Source organism: Ursus maritimus, unplaced genomic scaffold (assembly GCF_017311325.1).
Source record: "Ursus maritimus isolate PB19 unplaced genomic scaffold, ASM1731132v1 scaffold_2, whole genome shotgun sequence".
In the NCBI taxonomy this organism is placed as follows: Eukaryota; Metazoa; Chordata; class Mammalia; order Carnivora; family Ursidae; genus Ursus; species Ursus maritimus.
The window spans coordinates 78489999-78504869 of NW_024424452.1; the positions used below are offsets into that span (position 1 = coordinate 78489999).

The following is a 14871-nucleotide window of genomic DNA, read 5'->3' on the forward strand; positions in this document are numbered from 1 at the left end:
TCTTTAGAGAATGGCTTAGGGACCATTGCCTGGTCCTCTTTACCTTTCTCTCACTCTGCCTCATTGCATGATTCATCCAAATTTCCCATATCATCTTCAACTTGCTGTTGAACTTCCTTTCCAGAATTTTTTTTAATCTTCATGCAAGTGTAAGGAAATTTGAGAAATCATGTATTTTTAACTGGTTAATTTAGAAGAGTTTTTTTTTTTCTACCATTAGTTTCATCTTTGGACTACTTTATAACTCAAAAATTTATTTCTCAGAAGTGTACTGTACTGCATCTCATCAGCAATAAATAAATTACTGGGGGAGTTGGGGAGGGAGAAGAGAAAGTGCTCGCTGAGATGAGTCACTCTTCTAGGGCTTCAGAAATGCCTGAAATCCATTCTTCCATTTCACCAAGTGATATTCTAGAAGAGTTATTTTACCTGATATTGATCAATGGCTTGTTCTCAAAGGACAACCCAAAAAATAAGGGAACTTTTGAAAGCAAGGATGATGCTAGGGGCGGGGGGCTGTTTATATAGGGTGCTTTATTCACCAGAATGATACATCCCGAGATGGGTTGGGCTTGGGCTGGTGTCCCCATATATACAGAACTGAATAAGCAGGTGTCTGAGAAGCCTGGTTCCCCTTGATGTGGAGAGGAGGATGAGAAGATGGGGATGGACATGACAGCCTGGGATGTGTTCGTTCCTGTGTGGGTTCTGGCCTGGGGTGCGGGGAGATGAGCCCGCTCTCAGTGGTCTCATTTCCAGGCAGGGGACGCCTTCTGGGCCTGGAGGGTCTTCTGCGCCCTGTCTTCTGGCTGGAAGTTCTGTACCTTCAGCCTTTGCTCTTCCCACAGCTCGGCGTGTTCTGGGTCCGTGGGAGAGAGCTGGGGTTGCTCTGAGCTGCTGCTCCCTTTCCATCTTCCTCCTCACTCTTAACTGCACATCTGGCCTGCGAAGCCCCAGGACCCGGGGCTTCAGCAGCGACATCGTCTCCATCCCCCACGGTGCCAGCTCTGCCGCCCCTGGTTCAGCATCTTGGTTCAGGGGCTGGTAGGAGTAGCCAGCTGGGCCTCCTCCCACGTCCTCCTTCCTCCTGTTCTTCCTCAGGCTGCTCACTGCTCTAACCCCCATGCCTTCTGCGGGGCTCTGGTGTGGCCCCAGTTCCTCAGACTGGTTGGGGAAGGTAGGCTCCGGACCCAGGTCACCTCCCCATAAAAACACTGCTGCGCTCCCAACAGGGGCCACTCAGAGCCGGGCCTGAACCTGCACCTTCACTTCCTCAAGGATAATGCATTTTTGAGGAGGAGGATGATGGAGAGATTAGGAAAACTGAAATATAGGACCACTTGTTTTAAGTGTAACTTGGTTTGCTCATTAGCATACTTTGGTTATTTCATTTAATAGAACTTCTTTTGTGAGCATCAGAGCCAAGCCATAGTTGCGAAGTCCTTTGATTAATTTTGACTTCTTACCAGAATCCATTTGGGCAAGAAATTCTTTGTTTCTGGATTATATAAGAAAAAATAAATGCCTCTGCCAGTGTTCTTTGAAATTAAGTCAGTTGCATGGAAACATTTCCCCTATCTTTAAAAAAAAATCAATCCAAAAAAAGTCGTGTAAGCAAAGGAGTCACTGAATTCTCCCTTCCTTTGCAAGTAAAAATGTCCCCTTGCTCTTAAACGGGAAGCTTCCATGGCAGTGCTTTTCACACTTACACAGCAGTAGCTGTCTTTTCAAACAGAATCTCGTGCAGAACTCCAGTATGTAAACAAGATAAAAATGGAGCTCTTCCCTCTGGGGTGTGTGTGTGTGTGTATAGGGGTAGGCTATGAAAGGCCCAGAACCTGTGCCCTCAACCTTACGGTCTCCCCCTTCCAGCTGAACCTGCCCAGCAGACATTTCCTCCAGAACCTTAGGGATCTGAAATATATATATGTATATTCCATATTCTAATAGTTTTGATCATTTTACATTTACATTAAAATCTCTAGTTTTTAAAGAAATCATTCTTGGAGGGGCCCCTGGGTGGCTCAGTTGGTTAAGTGTCTTGATTTTGACCCAAGTCATAATTTCAGGGTTGTGAGACAGAGCCCTGCAACGGGCCAGTGCTGGACATGGAGCCTGCTTAAGATTCTCTCCCTCTCCCTCTCCCCCGCAGCAAACGCACACTCGTTCTCTCTTAAAAAAAAAAAAAAAAAAGGAAAGAAAGCAAGCAAGAAAGAAAAGTCATTTTTAGAAAAAAAAAGAAATAAATCATTTTTGGGGTGCCTGGGTGGCTCAGTCAGTGAAGCGTCTGCCTTCGGCTCAGGTCAAGATCTCAGGGTCCTGGGATCGAGTCCCACATCCGGCTCCTTGCTCAGCGGGGAGTCTGCTTTTCTCTCTGTCTGCTACTCCCCCCGCTTTCTCTCTCTCTCTCTCTCAAATAAATACAAAAAAAAAAAAAGAAAGAAAGAAAAGTCATTTTTGGAAGAAGTAAAAGGCTTGACAACAATATATAAATACCTTAGTTAAGATTTTGTTAGTACTTGAAATGTTTAACAAAAAATGTTTTGAGTTTTGGAAAAAGGAACTAAACAGTATTCTGTAAAAGCAGGCAATATTTCCATTTAACCCTAATTCTGTAATTAACCTCTTTCTTTAACCAAGATCACAGAGATAAGCCGATGTTTCTATTTTGTTACTTGCAGAGATCTGTAATTCTCATTTGTCAGAGCAGAAAACTAAGACCCAGAAAGAACTAGCTCTAGTTCTCCTCATCCTCTTACTCTGTATCACACGACAACTTGCATGGAGAAACTGGTCTGGTATTCACTATAGAACCAAAGCACCAAGATTCGGACTATGATTAGTTAATTGTTAGCTAAAGTTTAGAACCTGCTCCCAAAAGGGATCTTGTCTTTTTGCCTTCATTTGGCTGCCACTGACTATTCCCAACAAGGAAGTTAATATAACACATACCAAGACTGTAAAATTTTACAGCATGGATAATCCTCAGTTATATTATTAGTAGAGAAGGATTAATTTGACCAGAGAGTATCAAAGTCATGTTTTGAGCTATTAACTGAGCGTTTTTCAGGGTCTCTGGCTTACAAAAGTTACTACTGCTTTGAGAATCTCAACTTCAGTGGTTCTTTAGATGTATACTCATTACTATGTGGTAGGTTTTTATGGTTTATCATACTGCATGTTTATAAAAATCTTACTTTTAATTATGGCTTCCCAGAATGCTGAAATACTTCACATTCTAGCATTGCAAAAGTCATTATTATTGCATAAACACCGCGACTTGAGGGTGTGTCGTTTCTTGGAAGCTCCGTCTTTGCTCTCTGTTCATCCTGTATCCTTTTCCCTAAACCTCTCTCCTCGGTAGAGATTTCAGTCATCTAACCAGGATTGGAGCATCCCACTTTAAATACGCAGCATAAAATCCAACTTTGATCTGTTATCCTTATTAGAAAGCAAGAGTGAAGAGAGGTCAGCCTTTTAGCCGGCAGGCTGTCTGGGTTTTCTGCGAGCATTACATGTGAAGAGAAGCTAGTTCATCTGTCTTCTGGCTTTAGGATTCAACAGCATAAGCTGTCAGACTAACACTGATTGAAGGTGGACCAGGAGGGGGAAGCACATCTGTCCAACGGCTCGCCATTGGCTTCTTATTACAGCATTCTCCCCTGAGACACACTCTGCATGCTCATTCACCTACCTCCTCCCCTGCCCTCCCCTCCCTTCCCTACCCCTTCATTACTGATTCACAGCGAGAGGCGGCAGCGGCGGCGGTAGCGGCGCTGCTTGTCACGAATCAAGGATTGCAATGAGCTCATCCTTTTCTCCTTGCAGCTTCACAACTGCCCCGGCTTCCTGGCTACTGCTGCTGCTGTCTGCTCACCCACACACACTCACACACGCACACACACGCGCGCACGCACACACACAGGAACACAGACACACGCACTCTTACATGCTAGACCCTTCTGAGCTGCTGGTACATTTTAACACATGTATCTGAACTCTCCTGCATCACTCTTGGCCATTTTCTTGCATTCGATTGCTTTTGCCGTTTTTTTATTTAGATCAGAATTTGATTTCATTTTCCAGTCTACTTTGGGGCTCTTGCACAGTGGATAATTTAGCCAAAATGTTCTTCCTGTGGAGACGTTAGCTGACAATTCCCATCACAGACTGGCTTGTGCGTGCTCCTGGGGAGACCTAAGCCTGGCTGCCCTCCCACTGCAGTTCTCAAAATTGTGGATAAGAGATCCAGCTTTCTCATTCTGGATACCTACTTACTGCTCATGGAAGAAGGGGTGCCCTGCCCAGCCCCAGCTGCTAAGCTCACACCTCCTGTCAGAAAGTCCCAGGACATGCACGACGAGAGGAGCAAGCTGGTGAATGAGTATGCATGTCGAGTGCTGGAACTTCTGGGAATGGGGCATCGTCTGTTTGTGCCTCGGCTTCTGGCGGTGAGACTGTTTTTCATTGAACTTCATTTGTAGGGAATCTGCCACCCTCTGTGAGAATTCCTGTATCCCTGAAAGAGGCTTGCAGTCTCCTGTTTTCTTCTCCTCTTCTCCACACTACCAAGCAGGAAGTGCTGAGTGGCCGCTGCCCTGGGGCTCCGGCGGAGCCTGGTCCATGCCACTCCTTAATTGGCTAGAGGAGATAGGGCTCTTTTCTAAGAGCCCAGGGCCGCATTAGTGGCATTATCTCTGTGGCAGGGGAAAAAAAATGTTTTCTGGCTGCCGAGACTCAGCAATAAAGCAGAACACCCAAGTGCTTGCTGTGGGCGTTCTGTTATTTACATCTCCGAAGGGGTAAATTTCACAACAGACCTTATTGCGACTTATCTCGACTACTGTGGTTTGCTGTGGTTTGCGTTCTAACCTCACCGTTTGATTGCCAACTTGATTTTTTTTTTTTTCTGGATAGGGAATTTTACCCCCTAAAAATCCTTGGGTAGGAAATTGAAAATTTCTCTCCTGGAATGCTTGAACTGTGTATCCATGAAGCAGCTTAAAGCTGTTGGGTCTATGCCGTGAATCTGGGAAGTCTGGCTTGCTTGTTTTTTGATTTCCTGAACAAGAGGAAAATCACCCTTCCTCCCTTCCTACCAAGGGTTAAAATTAAATACCCACAATCGCTGGTGCAGGGTTTCTTTTCAGTGGTTTGAGAACTATACCTAGCAACTGTTCTATAACGTAATTGGTCTACAGTAGTCCTATACCGTTATTTGGTAATTGAACAAGAATAATCAAGCTTTGTCTATTTTATACAATGGAGTTTAATACCATTCCAGACTGTTCTTTCGTTATGGTTCTGTCACGTTACAGTCTCTTCAAAGTACGATGTTGACTGAATTTAACACTTTTCTCTCTCTTCAGTCTAGTTCATCTCTGTTTATATTATCTTCGCAATTATCAGTTCAGTCTTCATGTATGTATTTGCACGCAGGTATCATCCCCGTTGTTTAATCATAACAACATTTCAGGTAGCTGTATATATGAGGGGTTTTTCACCCTGAAGAAAGTCTGTTTATCACTGCGAGATGAAGTTAGAAGCAATGACCACCATTCAATTATGGGGGAGGGGATATTTTTGAGAAATGCCATTTCTTTGTCATTTAAGAAAGAAATAAAAAGAGTTCAATACATATGTTTTAATGCCCAGGTGAGGTCATCAGTGCTCACTTGAATTCTGTTTCCCTGAATCTCATTTTTCTTACTAAAAGAGGAAACTGAAGGTTTATGTTCCATTAGAAAGGAGTTCTGGTTTTTTTTTTTTTTAAGTGAAATAAAAAAGCATTTTATTCAGGAGCTCTGACACTATTAAGTGCTAAGATATATTTCAACAAATTCTCTTCATCTCTTTGAGGAGTCCGTTTTGGGTCTCATATATTTTCATAATCTTAAAGACTACTTAACTCTGTAGCTCCAGGGCTCCCGCTGCTAACTTTCCAGTAATCTGGCGCTGTCTTCCTTTGGCACTTTATACTTTCAGTGCTTTGAAAGACAACATAAATTGATAGCTAAGACGGTCTCTCTTACTTTAATCCGCATTAGGGTTGAATTTAAACTGCCTCTAGTTTAAAGCAAATTATCAGCAATAAAACCCACAAGGAAGTGGGTTCATAAGCTTCCTGTCTTCTGGCGGTCATAGGGGTCTGTATGTTGCAACCATATGAAGGTGGCTTGGTTGCCCAATGAGGTGTTAAAAGGTAGTACCTCCCTCCAGTTGTTTTGGGCTCCCACATTCAGAGAGTCGAGGTAACGGTGCTATTCGCATTACGCGTGAAAAGAATATACTGAGTTGTCGATAGGGTCGTTTGGCAGTCTCTGACTTTGCCATACAGTGTTGTACTTAAAAGATTACTGATAGAACTAGGGTACTCTGCAGTTTGGGAAATCACATGCCCTTTAATTAGCAATATGGCTGTGAATTGAGATCAGCTATCCAATGAGTTACTGCTTAAAGTTTATTTAGCATGTGTACCAGGACGAAGTACAGTTGTTCAGCCTTGTGTTATCGGACTGGCTAATGATGTGGGATCGATGGCTGATCTGCACAGGGTGGTCCTGAGAGGAATCCTGCCACATGCAATATTGCGGTCTTTCCATTACCACTCAAAAGGGCGGGCACTGAAGTTTCGGTTTTTCGATAGATTTTAAACATGAATGCATGTAGGTTAAACACATATAAAATATGTTATTTTAGGGGCACCTGGGTGGCACAGCGGTTGAGTGTCTGCCTTCGGCTCAGGGCGTGATCCCGGTGTTATGGGATCGAGCCCCACATCAGGCTCCTCCGCTATGAGCCTGCTTCTTCCTCTCCCACTCCCCCTGCTTGTGTTCCCTCTCTCGCTGGCTGTCTCTGTCTCTGTCGAATAAATAAAGAAAATCTTTAAAAAAAAAAAAATGTTATTTTACCTTAAAGATCCCAGTAGGGTTTTTTTTCTTCATGTAAGTTAATGTTCTTGATGGACTCATCAAATAAATGAAGATTTACCAAGACAGTGTTGTAGATTTGGACGTTGAGCCTTATTCATTGTTCCCTGATTCACAGAGGGACCGTCAAACTACTAGAACACCAAGCACCGTTGAAAAAAATTTTTTTAAGTTTTTATTTAAATTACATTTGAAATTTTTGCTTTTTGTCCTTCAGAGGTACACGTAGTAAATAATAATTTCCCTTTAACGGATCAGGTACAAGTACTGAGTTTTAGATATTACCCTAAGGCATAAATTCTATGTGCAGACTCACCAAACACGTTTCTTTGGTAAAATTAAAATACCAAAGCAAGAGATACAGGTATCCTAGATACCAGCTAAGTAGTGTTTCCCTCTTCTAAAGCCTGTGCTTCCAAATGATTCTCAGACTTCCAAAAATATGTCTCTACTGACTAGAAATTCTTTTAGACACTATACAGGAAGAAAAAGCCATTTGTGGTAAAAACAGTGAAGGTGAGAAAGAGAACCATACCTAGATTTAAAAAAATAATAATAATCCCCTAAAATAAGCAAACCTAGAATTTGCTGCTTATCGGAGGCCCTTGAAGAAAGATTGATCAAGAGTCGTGAGAGGTTCAGAATAGAAGCATCTAGAGCTAACACCCAAATGTTAGAACTGTTCCTTTCCACCCACCCTGCCTCTTTAAAAAAAAAAAAAAAAAAAAAAAAAAAAAACACTTTAAAATGTGATACTCTTGCACTGAATTTTTCAGTGGGAAAAACACACTCAAAATGGTATCAGCGGTGACACATAGCCAGAGTCCGTAATTTGAAGAACAAGGAAAAACTTTTATTCTACTCCTGTTCAAAATCTCCCTTTTCTCCCTTTAGATTTTATTAGCTGTTATATGGCAAGGGAATTGTTACCAGATCATTCTGATATGTTGGCTATAGTTTCAGTACTGATACTGTGGGCAACTGTGCACAGTGAATCCAAAGGAGGATTGATTACTGAAATGAAAAACCAGAGAAGCAAATATGTCTCCCATTCTTACTTCTGTTTTAAATGCTGCAAGGATTGCTCATTGAAGAGAGATTACGACTCTTAAAACTTAAAGACCCAGATATAAAAATTGCCATACATGGAGCCCTGGATGGCTCAGCCGTTAAGCATCTGCCTTCTGCTCAGGTCATGATCCCAGGATCCTGGGATCGAGCCCCGCATCAGGCTCCCTGCTCGGTTGGAAGCCTGCTTCTCCCTCTCACACTCCCCTTGCTTGTGTTCCCTCTCTCGCTGTCTCTCTGTGTCAAGTAAGTAAATAAAATCTTAAAAAAAAAAATTGCCATGCATACTTCTGATGCCCTTCAAAATATAAAAATCAATTTTTATATTAAAATAAGTCCTACATCTACTTTCTAATTTTCATTTTATTAATTGTGACTTTTTAATACTGGGTGGGCTTGAAATGGAGCTTTTATGAATTCAGAGAACAAATTTATGTTGGTGTCTATTACGCTCCTGGCAATTTGCTTAATTCATTTTACTGGAGGAAGTGGGAAGGATACCTAAATTAACATCCTGCTTAAAAAAAAAAAAAACCTACTTACCCTTTCCCTCTGGATATTTCTCTTTACCTACTTGAAAGGAAATAGAAGTAGGACTGGTTGAAATGTGTTTAGTTGTTCAGGTAATCTTTATATATAATTCTATTCAAATGAAGAAAGAAGTAATAATATTCCCTTTGGAGGTGTAATTGATAAACATGTTCCATATCATCACTTAACAGGATTTGACAGCAAGTTTGGGGAGCAAAAGATGAGTGTTAATAGAACCACTAATTTTCAAAAGTTATCATTTATTCTTATTTAAAAGCTGGAGTGCTCTATTTTGCAAGGGAAGAAAACGTGTCTTTGCTTATTCTAATTTCCTTAACTCTTGTCTGTGTTACATTCTGGCTAATACTACTTAACAAATAATGTCAGGAAAGTAATTGCATTTTCATTATGGTGCTCTTCCCTCGTGATCATTCTGCAGGCAATATAGAGAAACTAAGAATTTCCCAGTTGAAGAACAGCCTTTCCAGCTTAAATCAGTTCTTCTGGCCTGACGAAGTTCTGTTATAGTGAGCACAGATGGCTAAAGATATCCAGAAGCTGGCCTTTCCTCTTTTGGGTACTTGGTTTGGTCCTCGAAATGTTAGTCTGCCTTTTAGGGGTGCATTTTTAAAGCTTGGGTCTTATCACAAGATCGTATGTTAAACTTCTCTTCATTGTCAGGATAGACAGCATTCGTACGTACAATTGCAAACCTAATTATAACCGTTAATTAAGTTTACATCTCCGTAGCCAGAGATGTTTTTTTTATTTTTTTTTATTTTTTATTTATTTTTTATTTATTAATAAGCTGTGTGAAGTCATGTTTTAGTTTCATAGAAAGCACTGCTACTTATATTTTGTACTAATACTGTTACATTAATGCTTGACAGTTGTGAAGCATATATATTTAACAAGAGGATATGTACAATATGATTTAAATTTCTTAAATATGTCTGTGTAGGGATAGGAAATGATTATAAGCCATGTAACAAAATGTTAATTATGTTTATCTCTGGGTAGTGAGACCTCTTGGGCTTTTAAAAAATAGTTTCCGTTTTGGGGAAAGTGAATATGTAATCAATAAAAAAATGTATGATCCCACTATGTAGACATACACGTATATGTGTACAAGTTATGATTTTTACGAAGTATTTAAAAAACCAGACAACTTTCTGATAAATTCTTAGGGAGGCATCCAAATTTTTGCAGACCAAGAGGTATCTATTCCTCAATTATAAAGGGAAAAATCTCTCAAATGCAGCTATCTGAAAATGGAGAGTTACCCCTATAAATTTATAATCTGCTTATGGCATAAAAAGGTATTTGGAGGTGATATTTAATGATTATGGAAGTCTCTTAAAAATAGAAAATTGGAGGAAAAAGCCCATCAGAATCAAAGTAGGACTGCAGATTATCTTCTGGAGCAATGACAAGCAAGGTTTTTGTTAATATACTTTTTGCTTATTGGCGTGTTTTTTTCCCAACGGGGGTGGTGTTCTGGCATATTTTTTTTTAAATCACAATTAAATTAGCTTTATTTTAGTCCATGACAGGAATATAAGTTCTGGGGAGGGGGGTGGAGGAATGGAATAGATTGGTGATGGGTAGTAAGGAGGGCACGTATTGCATGGTGCACTGGGTGTTATACGCAACTAATGAATCATCGAACTTTACATCGGAAACCGGGGATGTACTATATGGTAACTAACATAATATAATAAAAAATCATTAAAAAAAAAAAGAAGGAATATAAGTTCTTTGCCTGCTTTATGGAATTAAAAATGTCAGTGGGAGCAGGATACTGTTTTTAGCTACTAAAATATCGGTACCTGAGTATATTTGAACAATAGAGAGACGACTTTTCAAACTGTCATCCCTTATATTTGTTAAATGCACTCATAGGACTTAACTTATTTCCTTCTCAAATACTTAAGGTTGAAGATGCTTCCTTTCGAAGTAGAACAGTGGAGATGTAGGCAGCACCACAACTTAGCCAGAGTTGGGATCAGAATGAATTTATTTCATCCTTTGCAGCCTTGTTCGGGTATCTTTAATTGCCAGCTGCTTTCTAGAAGCTGAGATCAGGGGACCGAATACCATGCAGTTTCCACATGTCTGTCTATCTGAGTTGTTCTGCTCTGTGATCGTTAGAACTCCTCTCTGACCAGCTTAGCCGAGTTGACCGTGGGAACAGGAGCGTCATTACCGCAAGCAGTGTCTTGGAAAGGACAATCACTTGTCACTCTGAATTCTGGTTTCCAGAGACTTAGCCCAGCTTGGGCTTCACCCCCACCCAGGTGGGAAGGTTCTAGCTGCACCTCCCCTGAGCGGATAGCCTCCTTTGAAGAGCATCTCTTTGACCTGGCCACCCCCGCCTGACCAGAGGTCCCATGTCACAGGCTGTATGAGTCCTTGTCTTTAATCCTTACCTTTCTGCTTTTGCACAAACTCAGAGGCTGGACTTGAAATTAGGCCTTGGACTGTATTAGAAAATTAGGTAATCACACTACTGCCTTTAGGCAAGAAACTGCACCACCATTGTGGGGATGTCTGTTACCAGGTAACGAGCGCTTGGCTGCACAGAAAATAGAAGCGGTGCCCTCAAAGGCTTTGGGGTGGGGAGGATAGCTGTTCATCCTGCTTCCCCACAAACTCCATAAGCAGGGTGTCTTGAGTTTTCCCCGACAGTCACCAGAGAGCCAGTCATCAAAGCCAGTATCCCAGGTGAGAAGAGGAGACCGGGGATGTATGTGTCTGGTCCGTCTGGCCGCTGGATGCTTTCCCAGGAATTCAGCAGTTGATATTTTGGTCAGAGAAGCCCTCTTTTAGGCTGAGGTTAGCGATAACATTTTTTTCCGACTAAGTTAAGGTGAGTTGATAGCACTCTATCGTGCTAAACATTCTCTCTGCCACTTACCACCGTCGTGTCTAAGTATCCACAAGGGAGGAAGTCAATCTGAGATGGACCAAGGTTTGTTTTTCCACTGCTACTCTTAGCCTAGCTCTGCTTTCTGATGACTAGTTTGTGGACCTAAAGCTGAGGCAACCTGGTACTCCTGTGGAAATGCCTGCTGTATGAATTAATATATGATTTTATTTTACATGTTTCTGTTTAAAAGGGAGGGGAGATGAAAGTAGAATTCATTCATTCGGTACATTTTAACTGAGTACCTTGTATATTCCGGTTATTATTCTTGTCACTGTGGATACAGCAACGAGCAAGACAGGCAAGGCCCCTTTCCTTAGGAGGAAACAGATGTAAAATGGGAAAATGCGTTGGTGGAAAATTACTTGATGGGTTGGGGGTGGGGGAGAATTTAAGTGCTCAGGAAAGGCCTCACTCAGATTTTACATTTGAGCTAAAAATCTAAATCACAAAAAGTTGCTATCCTTATGAAGATCTGGGAGAAGACTGTCCAAGCAGAAGGAACAGCAAGGGCAGTTGCCTTCAGTTAGGAATGAACTTGGTACGTACAAAAACCAGAAACAAGGCCGGTGTGCCTGGAGCTTGAGAACAGGAGGGCGATGTGGTTCAAGACGAGGTTGGAGGGGAAGGCAGGGGTTCCAGATTGTGAAGGGTCTTGTGGACCATGGTAACAATTGGGATGTTATTCTGAGCACAGTAGGAAGCCCTGGAGGGCTTTACACAGAAGACCCTTGTGACGTAAAAGGGTATCATCTGGCTGTGATAAGGAGAGTGGACTGTGGGTAACAGAACGGAAACGGGAGACCAGTTGGTGGGTTACTGCCGAGGCTCCCCTAGGAGATGACGTGTAATGGTTTGGGGGCCAGAGTGCTGAAGACAAGCCCTGCCCCGTGAAGAGCAGGAAACTCTCTGACTTTCTCATCCTCTTTCAGTATAGCCTTTAAGGTTAATCAGCTCGACATTTGAATGTAAAGAAAGTAATATTTTGAACTAGCGCAAAATTCTATGATTTCTAGCCATCCTGGTTTGTTTTGTTTTGTTTTTTCATTTTATTACTGAAGTTTTTGACAATTAATTTCTGACTCTTAAAACATCTCATTTCTCTTTGGCTTACTTCTGTGTACCCAGTCTGCTTAATCTATAATTTGTATCAGGGTGTTTGCCAAAGGTTGCTCATAGTTGTTTATTAAAATACTTAGGGCCTTTCTTCCTTTTTCTTTTTTTTAAAGTAGGCTCCACACCCAATGTGGGAGTTAAACTCACAACCCCAAGAAGATCAAGAGTTGCAGGCTCTACCCACTAGCCAGCCAGACACCCCTTATTGTCTTTCTTATTACAAAATCTTTACGGCAGAAAATACAGCAAAATATAAGGGAAAAAACCTCCATGATCCCACTATCCCAAGAAATCTTTTATTTCCTTTCCATCTTTTTTCTATGCATGCCTATATTTATTTTTAAGTGGTTATTTCTTGAAGAAGTAGATTTTGCAAACAGTAGTTTTCATAAGAAGTTTGCTAGTTAAGTGATTTGCTTCATTGACTTTTTCATAGCATTCTTTAAGGTGGGAGCTCAATTTCATATTTTCTTGAACTGTTGTCATTAGTTGAAAAAACCTTCTCCCATTAGATGTTCATTATATAATTTTAATAAGCTTTGATTACGTTGTCTCTATCTTCAGCCAAGTTTCTAATACTATCCTTAAAATACCCACCAGCAAGCTAAAGTCATAGATTAGACCCAGAGTTAAAATTTTTTGTTTTTCTGGCATTTTTTTTTTTTCCTCAGAGCTGTAATTCAGTTAGCTTTGCTGGGATCCACCATTATAATCTTCAGGTTATGTAAATTGAATATGTTAGCCTATTAATTAATTCCTATGCTGTGCCTAGGATTTATGGTGACTTATTTCAGCTTATAGTAAAGACGTTAGAAAACTATTCGTAAAAACTTGTAGAACTAAGCTAGATCTTAGCTACAACCATGCATTCGGGAAAATAGAAATTCTTTTTTCAATGTATTTGTCCTGAAGTCAGGCTAAAATGTAATGATGATTCTTGGAATTATTTTGCAGACCTCAAAGGAAGATCTTCTGCAGGCTGATTTTGAAGGTGCTTTAAAGTTTTTCAGAGTTCAGCTTCCAAAGAGATACAGGGCAGAGGAAAATGCCAGAAGATTGATGGAGCAGGCTTGCAATATTAAGGTAAGGTACATGGATTTATATATAATAAAGACAGGATTTGAATGCAGAAAGAATGTGGCCAATTATATAAAACCTTTTCTCTATACTTTCTGGATTTTGACTATGTTTAAGGTGATGCTGTGTATGAACTAGTCTCTCCCAGACATTTTTGTGAGGCTGGTGTGTGTATAATACCTTCTAGTAAGACGTGGAGTGAAAGTTAGTAGGTTCAGATTGGAACAATAGGAAGACAAACATTTATCTTATAGGTAGGGCTCTAGAATGGACTGCTGTGATAGTGGTTTCCATGGCAGCAGACTTAGTATTTAGCTTTTGGCCATCTGTTTTAGGGTTATTTACGACAAAGCAAGACAAGCCTGCTAGGCAGTGCTTTCTCTTCTCTAAGGGACTTGGAAAGGTTTGAGCCTTGGTGTGCCCATTCCCACCCCAAGTCTGCAAAATGGTCATGGATATATTGTTCCTTATCCTATGCCACATAAAACTAAATAAGTTTTATAAAATAATTTGATATGGAAATTTCTATTCAGAAAAGTATGGTATCAAGATGAGAGAGCGCATTTTTTAAAGACTTAGAACCAATTTCTTGATGTTAATTCTTGTATCTCTGGAATATACTTGGGAATCTTCTTACCTACCTATGACATAAGTATAAATTTCCCTTCTGAACAAAGAGACAAAGATCCCTTGTCTTATGGACCTTACGTTCTTGCAGAAGGGAACAGAAAATAAATGACTAACATTATAAATAATATGTTTAATGTGCTAGAGGGTGATAAATAGCTAGGAAAAAAGGAAAAGCGGCGTGAAATAATAAGCAAGACCGGATTGGTGAGAAGAGGGAAAGTTGCAGTTGTTACTAGGTAGTCAGAGTGGGTAGACCTCATTAGGGAGGTGAAGGAGATGGGTTAGTCATGGAGATGTCTAGGGGAAGAGCATTCCAACAGAGGCAACAGCTAGTTCAAAGGCCCTGAGGCTGGCTCATGCCTGGTGGGTTTGAAGAATAGCAAGAAGGCCAGTGTAGCTGGAGTGAAGTGAATGAAAATGGGAGCAATAGACAAGGAAGTTGGAGAGATCACAAGGAGCCAGAAAATGTAAGTCTTTGTAAGGATTCAGGCTTTACTTTGAGTGAAGCGGGTAGCTCTTTCAAGGTTTTGGTGAAGAGTGATATGATCTGTCTGAGGTTTTAGAAGATCACAGTGCTTACTGTATTGAGAACAG

The 14871-nt window shown here is 40.9% G+C and overlaps 1 protein-coding gene across 4 annotated transcripts in view; it reads left to right on the forward strand.

The window, feature by feature from the left end:
- RABGAP1L (RAB GTPase activating protein 1 like) overlaps window positions 1–14871 on the forward strand; it is a 713371-nt gene that overhangs the window by 558594 nt on the left and 139906 nt on the right. For 3 of the 4 annotated variants that reach the window (XR_005836374.1, XM_040636233.1, XM_008696595.2), the window contains one exon: window positions 13525–13653. Coding sequence is in view for 3 of the 4 variants with exons in the window: in XM_040636233.1 (XP_040492167.1) it covers window positions 13525–13653 (129 nt within the window). In the remaining variant the exon portion in view is untranslated. Of the gene's footprint in view, window positions 1–3865; window positions 4452–13524; window positions 13654–14871 lie in introns of those variants that run through there. The other variant, XM_040636234.1, reaches the window with a different exon arrangement.